General features: G+C 39.9%; 3 protein-coding genes across 3 annotated transcripts; 1 reads left to right on the top strand and 2 right to left on the bottom strand.

Moving 5' to 3' along the window:
• Positions 1-221: 221 nt before the first annotated feature.
• Positions 222-13,305, top strand: C922_00408 (hypothetical protein; the record flags this gene model as incomplete). The annotated part of the gene is made up of 2 exons (XM_008816024.1): positions 222-389; positions 703-13,305. The coding sequence occupies 2 exons, from the start codon at positions 222-224 to the stop codon at positions 13,303-13,305; spliced, it is 12,771 nt and encodes a 4,256-aa protein (XP_008814246.1).
• A 291-nt stretch (positions 13,306-13,596) lies between these two features.
• Positions 13,597-14,228, bottom strand: C922_00407 (50S ribosomal protein L20; the record flags this gene model as incomplete). The annotated part of the gene is made up of 2 exons (XM_008816023.1): positions 13,597-13,815; positions 14,082-14,228. The coding sequence occupies 2 exons, from the start codon at positions 14,226-14,228 to the stop codon at positions 13,597-13,599; spliced, it is 366 nt and encodes a 121-aa protein (XP_008814245.1).
• A 1,053-nt stretch (positions 14,229-15,281) lies between these two features.
• C922_00406 (hypothetical protein) lies at positions 15,282-16,623 on the bottom strand (the record flags this gene model as incomplete). Its single annotated transcript, XM_008816022.1, has 2 exons — positions 15,282-15,386; positions 15,628-16,623. 2 exons carry the CDS (start codon positions 16,621-16,623, stop codon positions 15,282-15,284), a joined length of 1,101 nt encoding a protein of 366 aa, XP_008814244.1.
• Positions 16,624-21,020: the final 4,397 nt, after the last annotated feature.

Genomic DNA, 21,020 nt, shown 5'->3' with positions numbered 1-21,020 from the left:
AATTACCGTGCACATAAAAAGTACACACAATGTAGTGTCCCCGAAAAATGTGCCAATTTTCTTGTCTCATCACGAATGGCAAAACAGCGCCTACGCCTGCACCTGCACGTCCGCCCCCGCTAGAATTACAAAAATGATCACATAGAAAGAACACACAACGGCAAACTTTCTGCACTGCTTCCACTTTAGGGCACACCATAGATGACATCCGAGACAGGTCAATGATTATGCTAATACAAAAATATGAAAAAAGTATAATAAGAGAAACGGACTTTAAGAAAAGAAATTATTTTTTTGATATTATTCTTCGCTACATTAACGATAGAAACAGCTCCATTCCTTTGAAAGCGCTGATCCACGTTTTGGACTTCGTTCGGTGCATAATAGAGGTAAAAAAATGTTCACCTCCTTTGTGCAAAAGAATAAGTTGAGCAGCATGGTCACTTCTTCCCTGCGTAGCAGTTTTGCTTCTTCTCACAGATGCAGTAGTGTATAAGTGTGTTACATACAAGGCTAGCATATGTATCCCGCCCCTTTCTGTGCCGTAACACCATTCATTAGTGCGTTTAATTCGCCGTCTTGTCTGTCGCACTTCGCTTCTTTGTGCATCTTTCAAACACACACAGTCTGCACCATTCATGCGAAAAGCAGCTTAGCCGCTCCGATGCTCGCTCACACCCTCTCTACCACACTGCCACGCAGAAGGATGAAGAGGTCAAAAGAAAATTCGAACAATTCGGAATACACACATTCACCAAGGAGTTTTTAACCCACTTTAGAGATAACCAAGACAGGTACAAAAAGAATAGTGCCACCAAAAAATTAAATGTTGCACAGGACACAGATACGTGCCTAATCAGCTATGATCACATACAAATGCAGAACAGTAACAATGAATACAACCAGGTGGTGAAAATTCTGATCCAGCTGATTCGTGCATACAATGGGGACAACCCAGACGACTTCTCAAAATGGGACACTCAAGAATATGCGCCTAAGTCTGATGCAAATAATGCCTCCGATGATCTAACTAATCCAAATGGGGCGAACAAAAATGGGGAGGCAGAATCACCGGGAAACATCGGAGAGGAAGACGCACAGGAAACTCCCCAGTACAAAAACAACGTAACCGAAAAGATAATCGACATGATGGACGTAAATAAAGAGGAAGGCCAATACAAAGCTACACGAAAAAAAACCTCTTCCGTCGATGAGCGGACAAGAATTCACCCTCGACTGAGGCAACACTCTGCTGAGAAGGCAAAGGAAAACACAAAAAAAACCACCGCAACATCGCACAACAATGCAGATAGCACACTTTCACAAAAGGATCTCCTAAATATAAGCCAAATAATGAAAAAAAATAACTGCATAAACATATTTACAAAAGATAATTTTTCCAAAAGTGACGATTTTGAATATTACAACTCTTTGTATGAAGCAAAAAACGAAGTGAATAAACGGAGTATATATTTGCTCCTGACCTATAAGATATATAAGGCCAACAAAATAAGGGAAGGGCATGCTTACCTCAACCACGGATCGGTACCTACACGGGGAACTACGCAAAGCTATTACAATTGTGACGAATGCTATTACACAGATATTTTGAAGAACTACACATTTTTCTACCTATACAACTTCTTCGATTGCTTTGATGTTTTCAGAAGGAACCTTCTAGACATAAACGGAGTAGAACATGCAGAAGAGGCGGTTGAACGGGGAGACCTCATAAAGGGGGATGCGGGGAAAAACAAACAGGATAGAAGCAATGAAGGGGAAGATTCCCTCGTGGCGTATTTCACCTACCTAAATAATAACCACGTGTATGACAAAAACATAACGTACAAAATGAAAAATTACATTAACAAAATGAACCTGCTGCATTTCTACCTAAGCATGAAGTTCAACTACTTCGAATTCTTAGGGATGAACATAATCAAAAAAATAATAAGCATAGACGACCTCGTTTATATGCACAAAGAAGTGAACAAAATTTTAAATGAATATATTTACATTTTCAATAAAGACCTATTTCTATTTAACTATAAATTTGTGTACACTCTTAGTTACAATATTCACTATATTTACAAAAATTACGTCGAAAATAATCAGGCAGAAAGTGAATTCCATCATATGAACAACCTTCTAAATAGTCTAGCTTATCTTATTTTTCTAATTATTTATAGCCTTTATATAAGTGTAACCCAGAGGGGGGGGTGCTTTTGCAACAGCATCCACAATATCTACCTGAACAACTTCTTTTTCCTCATTAACCAAAATGTGTTCTACTTACTTTTGCTTCGAAAAGGGGGAAAAGGCTGCGACTCGCTTGGGGGAAATCAAATCGGTAAAGAGTTCAAGTATGGCCATAATAGGGACAAGATGGCCAGTGAAAAGGGGAAGGACCCCCCCCAATCGGCAAACAACCCAAGCAAGACAAACGGGACCAACGGGTCAAACGGAACAAACAACACAGATGACCTCAATAGCATAAACACATTTTACCTAAGGAAAAACGAAGAGAGGGCGATTCGCAAACCGGGGAACAGCACCACTGCTCATTTCAACGAGGGCGACACGTACTACTACTTATTCATAACGAAAAATAACTGCGTCTATTTTTTCAAAGTGTTAATTTTCTTCATGCTAGAGATTTTAAAATTTTCGCACTGCAAAATTAGCACCATAAGGGAAAAATGCACTACGCTCAACTTCCACATAGACAATTTTGTCATCATTTACAATTTCCTGTGTAACATCTTAGAATATTACTTTGGCGAGTCAGATAAGAAGAAAGACTCACACTTGGAGATCGTCATTGACTACATTGAAAAGAACAACCTGCATGGGCGTGGAGATAAAAAGGCAAAACAAAATGGAGTCCCCGTCAGGGAGTACCTTTCAGAAAATTTAATCATCCATGAGTTGAACAGTTTCTCTTCCTCCTCTTCCAACTCCTCTAGCGATTTAAAAAAAAACAAATTTCAAAGCATTGATATCTTTACTAATATTTCCGCTCGGCGTACTTACCAATACAGCCCTAAACAATTGGAGCTCCTGAAAATCGTCTGCCTCTATATAAACTACACCCCCGTGTCATTCATTTTGATGAAGAAGATACAACCAAAATTAGTCGACCTGTTTAGACGGTTCCTCTTCGACATGCACCTAAACACGCACCACTTAGAATTGTTGCACTTTTTCAAAATTTTTTTCTTCTTTTATGACTACGAAATTTATAAGGAATATATCGACCTCCTGTGTTATTTTTACTCCTTGGCGAATTTGTTTTTCGTCTATCGCGGTGTTGGCGATATTGGCGATGTGGGGGGGACTAGCTGCTTTGGCGGAGCCGCCTTCCGGTCAGACATCTCCACCTTCATAAACACCAGCATTAACATCTCTCACTTTTTTTTCTTCGTCCCAACTAGTTACTCCGCCCTCAACAGTTTTCTTGAAAAATACCACGCAGCAAACGCCGCAGCAAACCTATCCACCCCAGATGCCAACGAAATGTTCTCAAGTCCGGCCGACGCAAATAATGAGCCATTTCTCGAGCCCCTAGACACATTCAAGTCGAAAGACTTTTTCGATGCCCCCAATTCGGAGAAAATCAGCAGAACGATAGATGCACACAGTAGACATGAAAGTGCGGCATCACACTGCATAAAGCAATTCTGCCATGTTTTGCTACAAATAGGGGGGGACTTCAAAAACGAGCCGCTCAAAAAGGAACTGCGCGAAAACGAACGGTGCAAAAATCAAATGGACAATTTCACACATCAGGAGTCTCTCTCAGGTCGCGGCGCCCAAGGGGACATCCCCCACTTCGATGCCCAGTTTATTGACAAAGTTACTCAAGTGCTGGTTGAAAACAGCCTCAGAATGCTCTTTAATTCCCTGTCGCTTCTATCCTCTGAATATAACAACTTCACAAATTATGTCAAGTCCTATAAACAAGAAAACGGATCCATGTACCAATTCATTGTTAACAAGTTAAAGAGCTGCAAAAATAAAATGTACATACTAACGTTTAATCACAATTTGGAAGGTAGAACGAATGTCCCAGAAAATGTCAAGTTCGTCGAACTGTTTAAAAACTTCGTCGTCCTCCTTCACAACATCATTTCGATCATGTATAGCTACAATACGGAAATTATTTTTTTTTTTTTTATTTTTTTTTTTTTTAATTTTATTTTTAACATTAATTATGCAAAGGGGTCTTTTCACTGGGAAAATAATGACCTAAGAGGGGATCCCCAAGGGGTTTACGCCTCTGTCGGGAATTACAACTACCAGAGGGGCTGGGGGAACCAAGGGGGGGACTTCTCCTATGGAGAGCTCCATCATAATGCCATTTCTGCCAATCCCATGGAAAGCGGAAACGTCTCCAAAAGTGCACACATGGGAAATTCTACCCATTCACAGAATGACCTAATGGGCCAAAATAATCACCACAGCGTAACCTACAGCCATATAGAGTCAAACCAACCCGAACATCCCAAGGCGTATCAAGACACTCAGTACATTACCCCTATCTTTTCTCAAAAGAGAGATCACCATCCTCAAAATGAGCAGGAAAATCATTTCGGTGAAGAAAAGGGAAATAATTTACTAGGGACAGACACCTCTCAAGAATATGCCTGCAAAAATGTGGGCCAATTGGACCAGCACCAACCAACCAAGTGGGAAGCCTCCCAAACGGTGAACTCCAAATTTGATAGGAACAATCAACTCAATCTGAACCATTGCTCGAATAATGACATGCGTTGGAGATCCACTCACCACGGAGGGAAGACAAAAAGAAAATCTCCACATTTCTACACCCCCACTTTACAAATCAACGAATTCGTTGACGTCATATACGAACTGTGTGTATATAGCAAAAAGGAAATAAGAAATTATTATCTCTTTTTTATACTCGAAAATGTCAAGAAAAAAGTGGAGACCCTGTATGATTCCCTTAATGACAAGGAACGGAAGGAAAAAAAGAGGCTCTTGTCAAATATTAAACTTTTCTCCAAAGTCCTCCTTTTTTTGTACTACTCTAAAAAGAAGTACATACTCTTGCTAGACCAGGCCGCTTACAGCTCGTTCAACTTTTTGTATGACCACCATTTTGAGCCACTCCTTGCGGGTAGCAACGGTGATAAGGGCAACCACAGCAATGGCAACAACAGCGGCGAAGTTCCCCGTGGCAGGGGCGGGAAACACCAAACTGAAGAGGAAGCGCTGACTCGCCTCGCCTACTTCTACAACAACGTTTTCCTAAATGTGCACAGTATATATTTCTTGCTTTTTCAAAGGAAGAAGAAAAAGAGGACCCTTTCCCTTAAAATAATGTGGAAATTGCATCACCAGTTTAGGCTAAAGTTCACCAAGTGCTGGGGTAGCACGAAGAAACATGCCTCACAAAACATTACGATGAAACGGGGGGAAATGCAAAGTGGGATCGAAGCGAGACAATATAACATTTGCGAAGAAAGAGAAACCACGTGGAGGAACAAGGAAGACCCTATGAGAAGCCACCGACGTGAACCCCCTCCAGAAACCCAAAACCACCAGAACCAGTGCCATAACACCTTTAGCTACTCAAACGACTGGAAATTTAACACCAATATGTTAAACATGTACATAAGCCATTTTGTACTTAATCATATTCTTAGCGATGAAGAGGTTATCCTTCAAGCGCTACAGAAAGTAGACATGAAGACGGAGGAACTTTCCCTGGACTTTTTCGAACACATAATGTCATTTATTTTGAAGAGAAAGGCAAAATTTAGAGAAGGTGACAGTTGCGTTGAGAACACTACAGAAAGTAAAACCCAAAGGGGGGATCCAACCCACATGGATCATTTCCTTCTCTTAATTTACGAAAAAATAAAAAGTTTGTACACAAAACTGATAGGGGAAATGTTAGCCAAGGAAAAAACCAGTACATACAGCATTGAATCGTTTGTCTATGTCCTAAAAATACTAATTTTGTTGATCATCACGAACTATAGGAATAGCAGCATATGCAAAAGAATATACAAAGAGCGCTACTTTTATCTGTCCCACTTGTTTTGCTTCTTCTTTTACGATAATGAGATTGTCAAAGCTTTGTCCATCAGCTTGAGTTTCTACTTGATATTCGACCAGAACGTCTTGCTACTCAACAAGCACAGGTTATTTCTTGAACCTCATTTGCTAGAAGAACAGAAAAGTAGAAAGGGGGAAATGAGCTTAGAAAGGGATGACTACTCTTCTCATTGGTTAACTGAAGAAATAAACTCGCCTCATCACAGCTGCACGAACATGTTAGAGAATTCTTTAATTAACGAAGTAAAGGTAGAATATATGGAGGGGTACTACAAAGAGGGTCGCAAAAGTGTCATTAACAGGTGTGGAGATGGAGAAGATATACTCCATTGGAAGAAATCTAAAAAATATGAAAACTTTTTTTTTGATCTGCACAGAAATAGTCACAACAGAAAAAACACAAGCAGGAATAAATATATTGATAACGAAATGGAGCCCAACCATATGGACGATGTAAACAAGGCCTCATTTCATATAGAGAAAAAAATCCTTTTCTTCCTTCCCTTTTGGCTTTATAAAAAACTTCAGCCAAATAATTTTCTGCTAAATGTTAAAAAGTTAAAGTCTTTTTTTTTCTTCTCCACCAAATATTCCTACCTGCATGCGTTCCATGACGCCAAATTAAATCTGAAGGCAAAGGACTTATCCTTTCACGGGAACTACAACGGGGGTAATATATTCAGATCATACTTCCTGTTCATTAATAAGTATTATCATTTGTTAAAAAGGGTGAGCAGTGTGTCAGTTGGAAGTGTACCATATAGCACTGCACCCGTTGGAAGTGCACCATTTGGAAGTGCACCAGTTGGATGTGTACCAGTTGGCAGTGTACCAGTTGGAACTGTACCAGGTAGAACTGCCTCACATCCTTTGACCCACAAAAGTAGCAACCAGTCTATTTGGAGCAGCATCATCGAATCGAATGATAAATTAGAGACTTCCAGATTTCCTATTGCGAATGTAAATTCTTTTCTTTTTTTAAATGCCAAAGTGGATATAAAGAGCACTTCCGAAAATGGGTCCTCCTACGTTTCCAATTTGATAAAAATGTTAAAAGTCCTTCCACCTATAAACAACTCTGCAGATAAGGAAACCAACTTTTCTTACATCTACAATTTGAGCGAGTTATTTTTCTACTTGAACAACTGCTACATGCAGCTGCTGTGCACCGAAGGGGGGAAAGCCCATTCTGCAGAGGGGCTGACCGCATGCAACCAAGCGAGCTACGCAACAGGCGACGAATCAGCCAAACGAGATGCTGTTCAAGCCGCATCTCCAAGCAGAGAAAGTACTCCAAATGGACCAACAGAAAAGAATAATGGCGCCAATTCGAAGGCAACAGGCATCCCAAACAAACAGACACATTATCTTCTCCAAAGTGACTACGATGAAATGGTGAGTGCCATACATTTCGTTTACGCCACCATTTTTCCGTATATTAACAAGCTTCTTTTTTTCATGTACAACCAGTTGACAATAAATAAGAAGAAGGAAGCTGGGCCGAACAATGTGGGGAATGAAACAAGCGTAAATGCCATCATTCATTCGAACATGCTGTTGTTGAAACATTTAATAACCCTCTTCGATGTATGCCTCTACATACAATTAATTCTAGGAAAGAAAAAAAGACACATAGAAGGAAAAATCCACCACCTAGACAATGATATAGACCTTTCCCTTTTCGTCTACAAATTGCTGTTCATATCAGTTGCAACATCATCTTTGAAGAATAAAATTTCCAGCTTTTCTCTCAACTTGCTTTACAATTTTGTGCATCTGGATGATTACTACGTGAGGATAAAGAATAACTGCCATGATAATCTCGCCATTAGTGCTGATCGGCTAGGATGTACGAACCCTACAGTTAGAAGCGACCTCCTTGATGATAGCAACTTCAACTTCCTCGACGCAGAAGGGGGGAACCCCATCCTGCTCAAACAGCAGCGACGCATCAGAAATAAGCGAATGGAGAGAAGGAAAAACTTGTCCATTCTGGTCAACTTTCTTTTCTTCATACTTTCGAAATATAGAAAAAAAAAAAAAATTAACAAAGGAGAGTCAACTCAGACAAACACAGACAGCAACGTCTACTCCAATATAATAAATGTGTACGAAATCGAGAAGACCATCAATGTAGAGAATGTCACATTTCAAAACCACGAACAGGAATATCTCAAATTGGACATTTACTTTGTGAAAAACATTTTGTCCATGCTTCACGTAGTTTTGAGGCGAGGTTATTTCTTTGACCTTCACTTGGTCAATGAAGACATATCATGCATAAGAATGGACGTGCTAATGCACCATCATTGCGTGGCTTTCACGCAGGGAAGGGGAGACTTCCAAACGAGGTTAGAAGCTACTTTGGAAGCTCGCTTAGAAGAGAACGAAGATGGGGATAATACGACCCAGCCACGAATCGACACACATAATACCCAAAACAACAATGTTGAGACATACCCCAAAGGAAGGACAAACTTGCGCATCTTCAAACAAGTCTTCCTAAACAAATACATGAGCACGCTGATCAACTTCTGCAACATGTACAACGACATCATTATCGAATGTTTGCATGTCCAGCTCCTACTCCTTTTTTTCAAGTATATCCTCCAAGTATTAAAATACGAAATGTGGAAGCATCATTTTTTTAAAGACTCCCGCAGCTCAAAGCAACATATCTTAGTGCATTTTCTGAAATACTACAAAGCGGACAAGGGAGTGTGCAAATTTTTAAAAAAGACCTATTTTGTCATTTTAAAATATGCAATATATATGCAGAATATTCGTATCTGTGAAGATGTGTATATCCCTTTTAATGGGGGGAAAAATGTTACAGTGGGAAAGAACAAAGACACCAGTATAGATCAACAGAACGAGATGATCAACAAACATAACTACCTGCTGAAGGAGGAAGATATTTACAAAAATTACTGCCAATTGTTTTACGAGTACACGATAAGGAAGTTTAAAAATTGTGTTGCCATCGATCAGGACGAAGCAGATACCAATCCAAGTGATCACTATGATGAAGAAGATGACTCTATCAAAAGAAGAATCTACGAACATCAACAGAATCAAGTGGCTAACTCCAACTACGTCTGCATGATTGATATGTACTGTCCTCAATGTGAAGAAACCAAAATTCTATTCCTCTCCATTGTACTATTTCTGAGCTTTTTCTTAGACAACTTCCCTTTTTTTTTCTGCCTAAATGGGAACGTCAACCATTCTGCAGAATCGAAAAGTCGGAAGGACAATCCGAAAGATAACATCACAATTTTATGCGAACGTATTTTCCACAACTTGGGAAAAAAAAACATCTACATCAATTTCTACATTTTAAAAGAAGCCAAACTGTTTGAGAAGTACTTTTTTAAAATATTCCTAAAATTGTTATTCTGCAATGAAAGGGAAACAATGAACAACTTGCAAAAGTACAAAATATATTTTTACAACAGAAAACTTGAATCGGCTGGCCAGGATGGGAAGACCGCCAAGACAGCTGTAGGAATGGCTACGTCAGGTGTAACGGAGAACCAATCGATCAACCTCACAAATAGCAGTGAAAACAAAAAGGAGCAAGACAATGATAGCAAGAAATGGGGAAAACAAATCGGGAGACTTATCTCTGACAACGAGGGAGGTACTCACCACCTCCACGACGACGGAAGTCCGATATTCACGCAAAACATAAGCCATGATAATCACTTTTATCTAAATCATTTCCTCAACTACTTCTTAGTTCAAAAGAAGAAAAAAAACGACTTGGAACTGATATATGACAAAATTTACTACTATATCCTCATCGTCAGCATGTGCTTCAAGGACCGAAACTTCCTAGCCTTGTTGCTGTCCCAAAATGAGAACTTCTTCCCAGAATTCAACCAAATGATACAGCACTATTTGAAATATGTTTTAAAAAACAAGCAACAAATAAATAAAAAAAAAAAAAAAAATGAAGTCATGATACATAACTTGTTGTATATATTCGTCTCCTACATATACATATACTTGAACGAACTTTACAAAATTTTTTTCACTCAAATAAAAAATGTCCTCACCCTGCCCTCCTTTTTTCAAAACATCATATATGTGGATAGCAGACGGGTGGGCCTAAATGGCGGGAAAACAATTAGCACACCCATCAAAGCAGACAACACATCAGTGGAGACTCTTTACAATACTTTAATAAGCATGAAAAAAAAGAATTGGAACAAAAACTTAGAAAATTACACCGACCAAAATATAAAAAATGTAGTTGTTCGCAACATTTTTCACAATAACAATATCTACTTATTCATTTTGTACATTATAAATGATAATAAATACAATGACAAAAGAGAAGGTGGAAGCAGAGACGAAGAAAAATTACTAAATCGGATGGTGCCTTCCGGTTATGAGGAAAATGACCAAAGTGACAGGCCAGAACCTCTTCATCTAGATTTTAAAAAAAATGATAAAGTATTTTTAAACAAAATTACCACCAATATTGTCTTATTCTTCCTTTTATTCTTTTACGATTACTACTCATTCAATTACGAAATAAAGGAAAACATCCTCATGCAAATTGCCAGACATATCTTGGAACATTTCGCCACCTTATACAATTCGGACCTCCTGAACATTCATTTGAAGTACGTGCAAATGGTGAAAACGGCTAACCTGAAAAGGAAAAAAACGCAGCTACCTGGGCAGTCTCTATGCCGAATAAATCGGTACTTGAAAAACCCGACGGGGGGCAGCTCATCCCAGGAGACCACTGTCCAGGGTGGCAACAGCCACCGCGAGGGGAAAATATGTTCCTCTCACCAGAAAAATGTGAAGTGTTCTCGCGAGAGTATGGCCCTGGCCAGGATAAGGGAAGAGGGACGCAAAAAGAGGGGGGAAACGCAAAAAGGAAAGGCAACACAAACAGGGGAGGCAACGCGGGGAGACGCAAAACTGGGAGAAAAGAAACACGGAGAAGACTCACACGATCAGGATTCACACGATAAATATGCGCACGCTAAAGATTCGCTCTACGCCGAGACCTGCCTCCCTGGGGAGGATCCCCCCCGCGGAACCAAAAACAGAGCAGGCGACCCGGGGCAAGGGGCCGAACCGGACATAAGACTAATTAGCACAGTAGTGCAAAAGCTGAAAAGAAACAAAAAGCTGCTATTCCTGTACACCATAAACTGCTTCAGAATAATACAAACATATAGCAACGTCTCCTCGCTAATGTTTAAATACAAATATATATCGGCCCTCCTGGGGAAGCTTGCATACTTGACGGACAAAAATGTTGTAGAATCTGTTTGGAACTCATTCCATTTCTACCTGAACAGCAATAACAAAAGTGAAATAAATGTTTTCAACGAAAAAGGCATCTCACAGGTAGATAAAGAAATTGGGTATCTCTCCTACATGTACATAAACTACTTTTTCAATTTTGTGTCTTGTTTTATTCTATATGACGTAGCAACACTGTACAAGTTTTGCTCGAACATGCTAAATTGCTTGGACATACTGAACAGTCACTTGAAGGAGCTCATGGACAATAAAAAGGGCACCTACCACTGCTCCGTTATCTTGAAATTTTATCTGACCATAACGAACTCGTACTTCTTTGACTTTTCCCTATATGATAATGCGCTTAGCGCGGTGAACCACGAAAGGGGGACATGTCTCACCCCAGAAAAGGACCCCCCACAGGTAGACATAACTACACAGCTTATTGACAGCTTGAGAAGAAAGAAAAGACAAGACAAGGGAGAAATAACCTACTTCCTCTGCATTAAAAGGTTGAGCAGCGAATTTTGTAGGAGCAAATTTCTGCACTTTCTAATTAACTACGTTATGAACAACCTTGGTAATAACGTGAACAAATCAAAGGTGGAAATTGAACAGAGCAGCCACCTAATCTGTCTGATTCTCCAGTTATTTAGTTACCAAATGATTTTTATAGATAACAAAAACGAAATTTTAAAGCTCGCTAATGTATTAGTTAAATACATCAAGAAGAAGGATCCTTGTCTCCTGACGACGTACTATATAATCCTATTTTTTAATTCATGCTTTATCAACTCTTCCTCGGACGAGAGAATAATAACATTGCTATTCAGTTTCGAAAAAAATGACAACATATGGTTTAACTTGATATTCTTGCAAAACAGTAAAATCAAAAGAAGCAAAGAAATATTACTCCTAATCAAGTTCTCCATTTTACACCTCTACCTGCTATTGCTAAAAAATAAAAACTCTTTCAAAAAATGCATCCTGTGCATTTCTGGTGACTTAAACATATACTTCGTTTTCATATACGTCCTCAACGAGATATATGAATACTTCAAAAGTTGCAACTTAGAATGGAGTGCATTCCGAGGAATGAAGATAAACCAGCATGAAAACAGCAAAAATGAAAATGCCAAAAGGGACAAACATAACAAGTACTTCTACCTGTACGCAGAGCTTCTCGTTATCGTCACCGAAATGATTAAAATCATGAACAATAATGATGTCAATAAATACATCACCATTCAGCATAACAAGGAGAAAGACAACCTCGTCGTGCAATTTAAAAATCTGTATAGAAAAATAAAAAACGAATTAAAACAGTTTGACCAATCAATGAAATTGATAAAGTACCTTATATTTATTCACCCCCTCACGATTAACATACATGCACTGCACAAATTCTACTTATGCCTTTACATAAAGGAGTACCACTACTTCCACAAGGAATTTTTTAAATACGATCTGTTCCTAGCAGACTATTTGAAACTACTTCGGGACAAAAGGAAAGCGAAAATCTCTAACACGGGGACCGCTCAACAAGGTTCGGAAGCCAGACAAACAGGGGAAGTTTCTTCGGAGACAGTCCAAAACAAAGCACGGCATTTTTCGCATGATGGCATCACCAAAAAGGACAATAAAGATCTTTCCCCCCATGCGTTAGTAGATGACGAACAAAAAGGGATCAACTTCGAGAAAGATAATATGCACTTTTATTTTTTTTTCAACACTCCAAAAAATTATAATTATCAAGTCAACAATTTGTGTTCTTCCATCCTTCAAAATGAGTTTCAGGGTTCCCTGAGCAAATTTTTTCCCTCCTCCTTTAGTAGCCAAAGCGATAATTCGGACACCCGTTTGCAATACAACACTGATCAGATTAAGATGTATGCTGGCTACCTTCATGGCAGTGTTAATTATGCTATTGAATTTTTTAGTTCCTTCTGATTGAGCGTGTGGGGGGTGTGGCTGCGGAAATGGCCTAAACATTCGCACGTAACTTGCAGTGGCGGGATGTACCTCTAGCCTGTTACGATCCGAATTGTAAAGTTTTCCTTTTTTTTTTTTTTTTTGTTTTCTCACAATTAAGCAACATTTCTTCTGCAACAATTTTGAATAATTCACACCCCTGCGCTGTAATCACTTCAGCTATTCCTTTCCCACGGTTTGCACCCGTTTCAACGTTCGCCCAAGGCCCCCAAAGGGCATCCCAGCCAGAGGTTTACTTTACCGTGCCACTCATAACTGCGAGATGTCCCTAAACTTAAGCTTCCTCTGAAAAAAGACATACTTCGATTCGTCCACTAGGCATTTGAAGCTTATCGGCTCCGTGTAGGCCAGGCTGTACAAGCTCTTCCTATTTAGCATGATGTTGTTGTTCAGCAGGCTGTTCATAAAATGAGCGTATGTGAAGTTCCACTCTCTGCAGGCCCTGTTTATGCTGGCTATCCAGTGAACCTGAAGGGGGGAAGAAGCGATGAGAAGAAGAGGTTAGAAGAAGCGGTGAGAAGAAGCGGTGAAAAGAAGCGGTGAAAAGAAGCAGTGGGGAAGAATTTTTCCTGGCAGAACGGAATGCACACAGGGCTGCTCTACAGGCATGCCCATCTGCGTAGGTGTGTACACACTGCATGGGAAGCCGGTTCGTATTTAAGGGAACGCCTCTTTGTAACCCCCTCCGCCGTTGGCGTATCCCCCACTTCTCCATTTCATGCACCTCAACGTACCCGTAGCCTCCTATACCGTTGGCGTCGCATAATGTACGAATGCAGCAACGCCTTCATGGCCCTGCTCCTCGCAATTTTAAAACATCCCTTGCTCCTCCCTCTAAACCCTTTCGCCACTTGAAAAACAACTTCTCTGGGCAGCTTCATCGTATCCAATTTGGTTTCTCCTCTTTTCTTTTCTTTTTAAATTAAATATATCGGTAGAACTGCTCAATAATGTTTTGCTGCTGCTGTGCTTTTGTCCGTGTACTCGGACATGGGATGAAGTTTGCTAATGTTGGGAGTTTCCCTCCAGTTCACGTATTACGGTAGGGGCACCTTAATTGAGCATTCTTGTTCTTCGTTTTTTTAAACAAATTTTCACTTTTTTTTAAACATTCACATGGTTCTGTTCCTTATAGAAGCACGCACTCTGTGTCGATCCATGTGGACTCACTCATATGGGCTGAATGCAAATATGGATGTAGGCTAAAATCATTTTATGCACATCGTGCCCACTCCATATTTACACCTCCCCCTGGTGAGCCATTCCAAAAAGAGGAAAAAAATGATGTAATGTAAAGATACGCATAAAAAAATATAACCCAGAGGGTATCATCTCCCGTAAAAAGCTGATACGATTAAAACCTAATCATACGTTTTTAAAAACCTTTAAAAATTTATTAAAAAAAAAAAAAAATAACACAAATGCCATCAAAAAAAAAAAGTATATATAATTTTTTTCTTTTCCCGTGTAATACATTTTAAAATACGAAAAATTAACATTTATAAGAACTCTTCATGTAATAATCCGAAAGAATAAAGTGACAGTAAAGGTGCAATTTATTACAACGTGGAAGGATTCAAAGGGGATATAAACAACTACTCTGCCGAAAAAAAAGAGTGAAAAAGGGCGAAACAGGGCGAAATGGGGCGAGATAAGGCGAAATAGCTACAACAAAATGTACCGAAATGAATCAAATATAAAATCAGATTAATTCATAATGAGGGGGAAATACTACTTCGTAAAACTGCTTATGAAAAACTGTTAAAAAAAATGGTTCCTGGAGAATGACTGGAGGGGCTACTGGCCCGTGCTGGGGGTAGTACACACACGGACACTGCACCACAGGTCAGATAAATTCAGGCCAATAACAATTTCGACACGATGTACGGATGCCAACATGTTGAGCCATTCCTGTCTCGCTCCACCCTACATGCCTATTTGTCCTTCTTCCCAAAGCAAGCTTCTTTGTGTGCTTCATCCAAAACTTCCTTGGTAACCCGTGAGCACTTTTTCTTGTAGCACTCCGACTTTATAACTTTCTAAAATGGGGAAAAAATAAAAAATAAAAATAAAGGAGTGCACCGCGCAATACAGGAGGGGATCAAAAATGCACCCGGAAAAGTATCAGACAGGGAGAAATTTCGTTAAGCCCAAGGGCGAACGAAATTCGTTTTTGCCTTAATCCGCAGCTGCGGCTAGGCGGTGAAAGAGGCAAACGTAACCAATGTATCCAACGTGGCCACAGACACTACCGCCACAGTCGCCACCATCGCACCGTACCTCCATGCACTCGCACTTCAGGAAACACTTGCGCACGAGCTCCTCGAACGTCTGGAAGCCGCACCCCTTCAAGCAGTCGTAGTTCTCCTCGTTCTCGTCATACACCACGCCGTCATCCTGGAACTCCGTCTCGAACGTCGCCTTGGAATCCAAAGACTTATACATAGACACATTCTCCGGAGACGCAGCCAACTTCTTATTACCCCATTCTATAATATCAATAAAGGACTGTGTAGCAAAGTTACCAATGTCGGAAATGGAATGAGTTTTTCCTAATTGGTGTATGCCAATGGCTAACAAAACAGCCGTAAACATCCTTGCAATGACTAAAAGCCACGTGTCATTTCTGTAAATCCACTGATGTACGGGAGTAAATGATTCGACAACGTTGCATTCTTCATCAAACAGGTTGGGGAATAACCAATAATCTACTCCAAAGAACCAGAAGAAAATGAAGAGAAACAATCTGACAAGGACAATTACTGACATTAACGATATAAACACCACGGATAGGTGCCACAAGGCCAATTTTAATCTCAGGGGCCAAATAGGAAACATACAACAAATTAGCACTATCGATATCAGCGAAATTAACATCAAATATTGTAACTTCTTATTCCTTTCATGAACTAGGATGTAAAAACTTGTCCTATCAAAATTCTGCTTCGAAGACATTATTAATCTTCTTGGCCATTTGGGTCTCCTATACATTCCATTTTCATCGACCTCGTTTATGCCCTTAATTGGCTTATACTGCGCTTTATATATAAATCTCTTCTGTATAAACGTGTCTGCAAATTCTTCTATATCTTTCAAATCTGCAAGGGTTCTATTTTGCAGTAAATTTGGGAACTTTGCTTTTAGCATGTCCCTTTTGCTGTAGAGGAAATTTACAAATTCGTCTCCTCGGAAGTATTCCACTGCTCTTTTTCCAACTTCCACTGCCCCTTTCACCTTCACTCCTTCATCGAATGCGCACGTCAACAGTGCATGCATCTCTGGATCTAAGTCCTGCAAAATGTTAAGTGCGGGAAAGACACATACAGATAAGCCATCAAAAAGGAATCTGCACAACCATGTGCAGGTGCATATGGACGCTCGTCTCGCTGCTTGCATTTAACTCCATCCATTTTCTGCGATCTCTCTATCATTAATCAAAAAATGGGTGATGCGGAGAAAATACGAGACGCAAAAATGAAAAAGAAAAAAAAAAAAAAAAAAAAAAAAAAAAAAAAAAAAGGTTTAAAAAAAAAAAAAAAAAAAAAAAAAAAAAAAAAAAAAAAAAAAAAAAAAAAAAAAAAAAAAAAAAAAAAAAAAAAAAAGGTTAACTACGTCCCACGCATAGCCATAGCCCCTGACAACATAGTGCCACCTATTATTGAGGCCTAAAGGGGCACGACTAGCTACACGTGGGGAAGTACACATATGTAGGTATACACCCGTACGTAAAAGTGTATGCACAACACTAAGCTGGCAAAACCGCGAGCCAAGTGGTACGTCTAAAAACTCGCAGCCTTACCTCTGATCTGCTCATTTTGACCAATATAACAATGCAAAAACATTAATCGAAGGGAAGAGACCTTATGCCAAAAAAGGGAAGAAGAATATATTTTCCCTACTACTTTAAGCAATGCTTATGCAGTGTTATCATCATATAATTCGCTCTTCTATTCCGGTCAGCGCACCCATAACGTGCCAGTTCCTGTGTGCGTCCGCGTGTGTCTGTGTGTGTTTGTACGGCTCGTTGCGTTACTCCTAGTACTCCTCACTGTGTTTCGATTAGTGCTACCCTTCGATACTCTCTGCTACGTCCCCGTTCGTGCCGTTGATTCCTTAGTACCTCCCTCTCTCAATCGCTATTTTGACTTCTTTGTCAATTTCGTGCACCTAATTGTACTCTGTATTATATCCTAGCTCGGCTATGCAAGTAAATGTTTGCGTGTATGCATTGGGGGATGTAAATATATATGTATGCATACGTCAGTTATTCTGCCTTACTTTGTTGCCGTGCTTTTGACTAAGCCTTCATATCGTATCCTTATTTTGCATCCTTATCTCACGCCTTTTTTTTACATCCTTATTTCGCGCCTTTTTTTTTCGCATCCTTAATTTTGCATCCTAATTTCTCCTTCTTTGTTTGATTTTTATCTGGTCGGTAATTCATGTGTTGATGTGTTCGCGCTCTGGAATCACTTGTTGATTTTTCCTCTAGTTTTAACATTCTTTCACCCCTTGATAATTGACCTCTCGTCACTACCTTCGTTTTAGCGTTCACATCGTTTGATCAGATATGGTTATTTTTTGGGGGCATTAAATTGCTGTGTTCTGCGTGTCGCGTTTGGCATGCCGCACTTGGCCATGGGGCATTCTGCCTTCCACGCATTGCCGCTTCACCACCACCATTTGAGTCACGTGCATTCTATTTTAGCGCTGCTCACATTGCGCAAATTCACGTTTTATTTTTTTTATGCATAATGATATTTTCATATTCTTATCACTTTTTAAAATTGTGGAAATATTCCATTCCCACACGGTATTGCTTGTAAAACACATGGCAGTGAATTTGCTCAATATTGTCATTATCTTCAAAAAAAAAAGAAGAAATTCCATTCGTGCATCCCTCCCATTTGTTTTCACCCCCCCCACGGGTTCAGATCACGTTTTGTGCCTTAGCGAGCTGCTGATTAAGCCTTTACGGGCTGTAGGTCAAATTAGAGGCGCATGCCACATACAGCAAACCGCGGACAGCAAACAGCAAAAAGCAAATCGCCCATTTGCGCTGACTCCCCTCCGTATTGCCATTTTTCGATAAACACACATTCGCAGAGGAAAAAAAGCAAAAGCCTCATCAAACTTTCAGTGCAATTTGAAGAGGCACATACAATGCGTCTGTTCACCGCGCATATTTGTAACCCCACGATCACCCCAGGAAGTATATATTATTCACAGTTTGTCCCTCGAGGGATGGAATCTATAGCACAACATGGCCAAATGGGGCTACCTTTTTATGCAAACCATTAGATCAACAAATGGACGAAAGCATGACAAGTTCTTAACAAAAATGTATCGATCTGTTCAAATGCTACGGGTGTGGAGAAAGGACCTAAGCGACATAAGTGGGCCCTCACATCTGTGCACACGTTGGTACGTAATTAACCTCCTGGAATGTATGCACAAAATGTATCCTCGAGCCCCATGACTCAGAAATGACAAAAGGTCACTTACATGCCATTGGCGAGGCACCCCCAATGGACAGTCGGTCTAACGCGTCGCACACTACCCACTTTCTCGCGGCGTAGGGTTAAGCGCTGTTTCGAAATGGGACAAAAGGGCCCAAAAGAGAAAAATAACTTATGAAAACACAAAAACACGTGTGTGCACCTTAGGTACACTGAAAAAAGGTGAGCCAACAAAAAAGAGAAAGCCCCCCAAACCCATCCTACACATTTGGCAATATAAACCAATTGACTTCTTTCCCAAACCGAAATAGTTATGGCTTGTTCAGAAGAGTAGAAGGCCTTTTTTTCAAGGGTACCTTTTTTTATGTTCCCTCTCCTGCATATGTGATGTCTCCCCTTCGCATGTAAACAAGTTTGCTCTACATTTTAAAGAGCAAAAAGGTAACAGCAACCACCACCATCCACAGGTATCTAACGTTCTAATGCTGCACATTAGCAGCCGTGGGAATGTTCACCACTTCCTATAATGGTTAAGCTCCTATGGGACAGCATACGCGTGTTGGGCATACATCTCAAAGACGTACAATTTGGCACTTAATCCATTTGAGGAGAAGTAAGCAATGCAATTAAGTTGCACGTCTGCCAGATAACGCTTACTACTTCTCGCCTTTAATCTACACACAAAGAGAAAAAAGATGTAAGCTGAAGAATGTCCCCTTCTAATAAGCATAATTTTGCATGGATCTAAATTAACAACGACGCGCGTGAATTAATCGTTTTGTGATGTCACAAGATGAGTCTTTCCCATTTTGCGCTCTTCGAATTTTTTTTAAAAAAAGAAATAACGAAGAGAAGATATACTGTGGTGGCCAACTTGGGCGTAGGATCGGCACTTCAAACAAAGGACTTCTCAATCTTAAAGGTGACGAAAATGTTAACATAAAAAATGTGTGCCTATTTGGCCAATTGATTGTGTATATTTTTTTAGGCGCCCATATGCGTAGCTGTGGGGCCTCGTCCCTTTGGCCTCAATTGCATAAGCGGTTTCCCCCTTATTTGTTGATCAGCCGCATTTGCACACTTTATCATTTGACGACTAAATAGGACTCTTCTCCCATTTTTACGACATTGCTCCTTTTTCAATGCCATTTCGTCCCAATGCCTCAATTTTCGCGAACGACGTTTTGCACATAGAAAAACAGAAAAAGCAGCGCTATTTCTTATTTACCCTTGGAATAGTTAGTTATTTTATTTCTATAGGGATTGGGTTGGTTGGTTTATCTTTATTTCGTTGGCAAAAATGTTTCTTTCGTATTCTATCAAAGTAGTGGTAATTTATTCAAACCAAAATTTATATGATACATTAAATTTGAAGTTCGTTTTTCCACAAAATGGATAACGAAAAAACGCAGCCTTTTTTTTCTATTCCGCTTGCATACCATCTTCTCACCGCACCGAAGGAGGAATCGAACCTCTGCGCAGAAATTCTACGCCAAATGATTTGAAGTCATACTTAGCAACCATGCTAACTCATCGGTGCAATTTTATACCATCACGGAAAGCGACGTACAGTGAAATCGGCAATCCAAAACGTAACACCATGTGCCTGTCCCAATTGCCCACTGCCTGCAGCGCTTGGTCAACTCGAAGGGCATTCTGATGTACGCTCTACATATGTTCATTTATGCCGCGATGCCGCGCTTTCCCATTGCAAAAACCGAGAAACATCAAAGTCAATGTAAAAGTCATTGTCAAAATCAGAGACAAAATCGAAATGTTATTTGAAAAAAAAGGCCATGCTGTTTTATCATTGTTCGCCACGCCTTCTTATCATATCCCATGTTTGCGTTTTTCCTTTCTTGTAAGATTAAACACATTTGGCGTACCATTTCGGTGCGAAAAATGAATCGTTCGCCGCAGGGATTAAATGGCTCTCCGTTCCCCATCAAAATATTCTTCACTAAAAGAGGAGGAACGGTTTGTGCGTGCCTTTACGAGGATGATTTAGACCACTTACGGGCGTTCAAAAATGCCTGTACACATTCACTGCTTCGCTTTATGGAGAGCAAATTGCGAATTACACTTTTTTTTTTCCCTTGTTTAACGAGGAAATGCTGTGTTATGCATCAGAGCTTGCGCCATTGGCTTAAATTATTCCTCTAGCGTGTATGCAATTTTCTCCAACATAACATAGTCACCCTTAATGTAAAAACG

The sequence above is a fragment of the Plasmodium inui genome (genome assembly GCF_000524495.1).
Source record: "Plasmodium inui San Antonio 1 unplaced genomic scaffold supercont1.1, whole genome shotgun sequence".
Classification (NCBI taxonomy): Eukaryota; Apicomplexa; class Aconoidasida; order Haemosporida; family Plasmodiidae; genus Plasmodium; species Plasmodium inui.
This window is presented reverse-complemented; position numbering and strand designations above follow the sequence as displayed.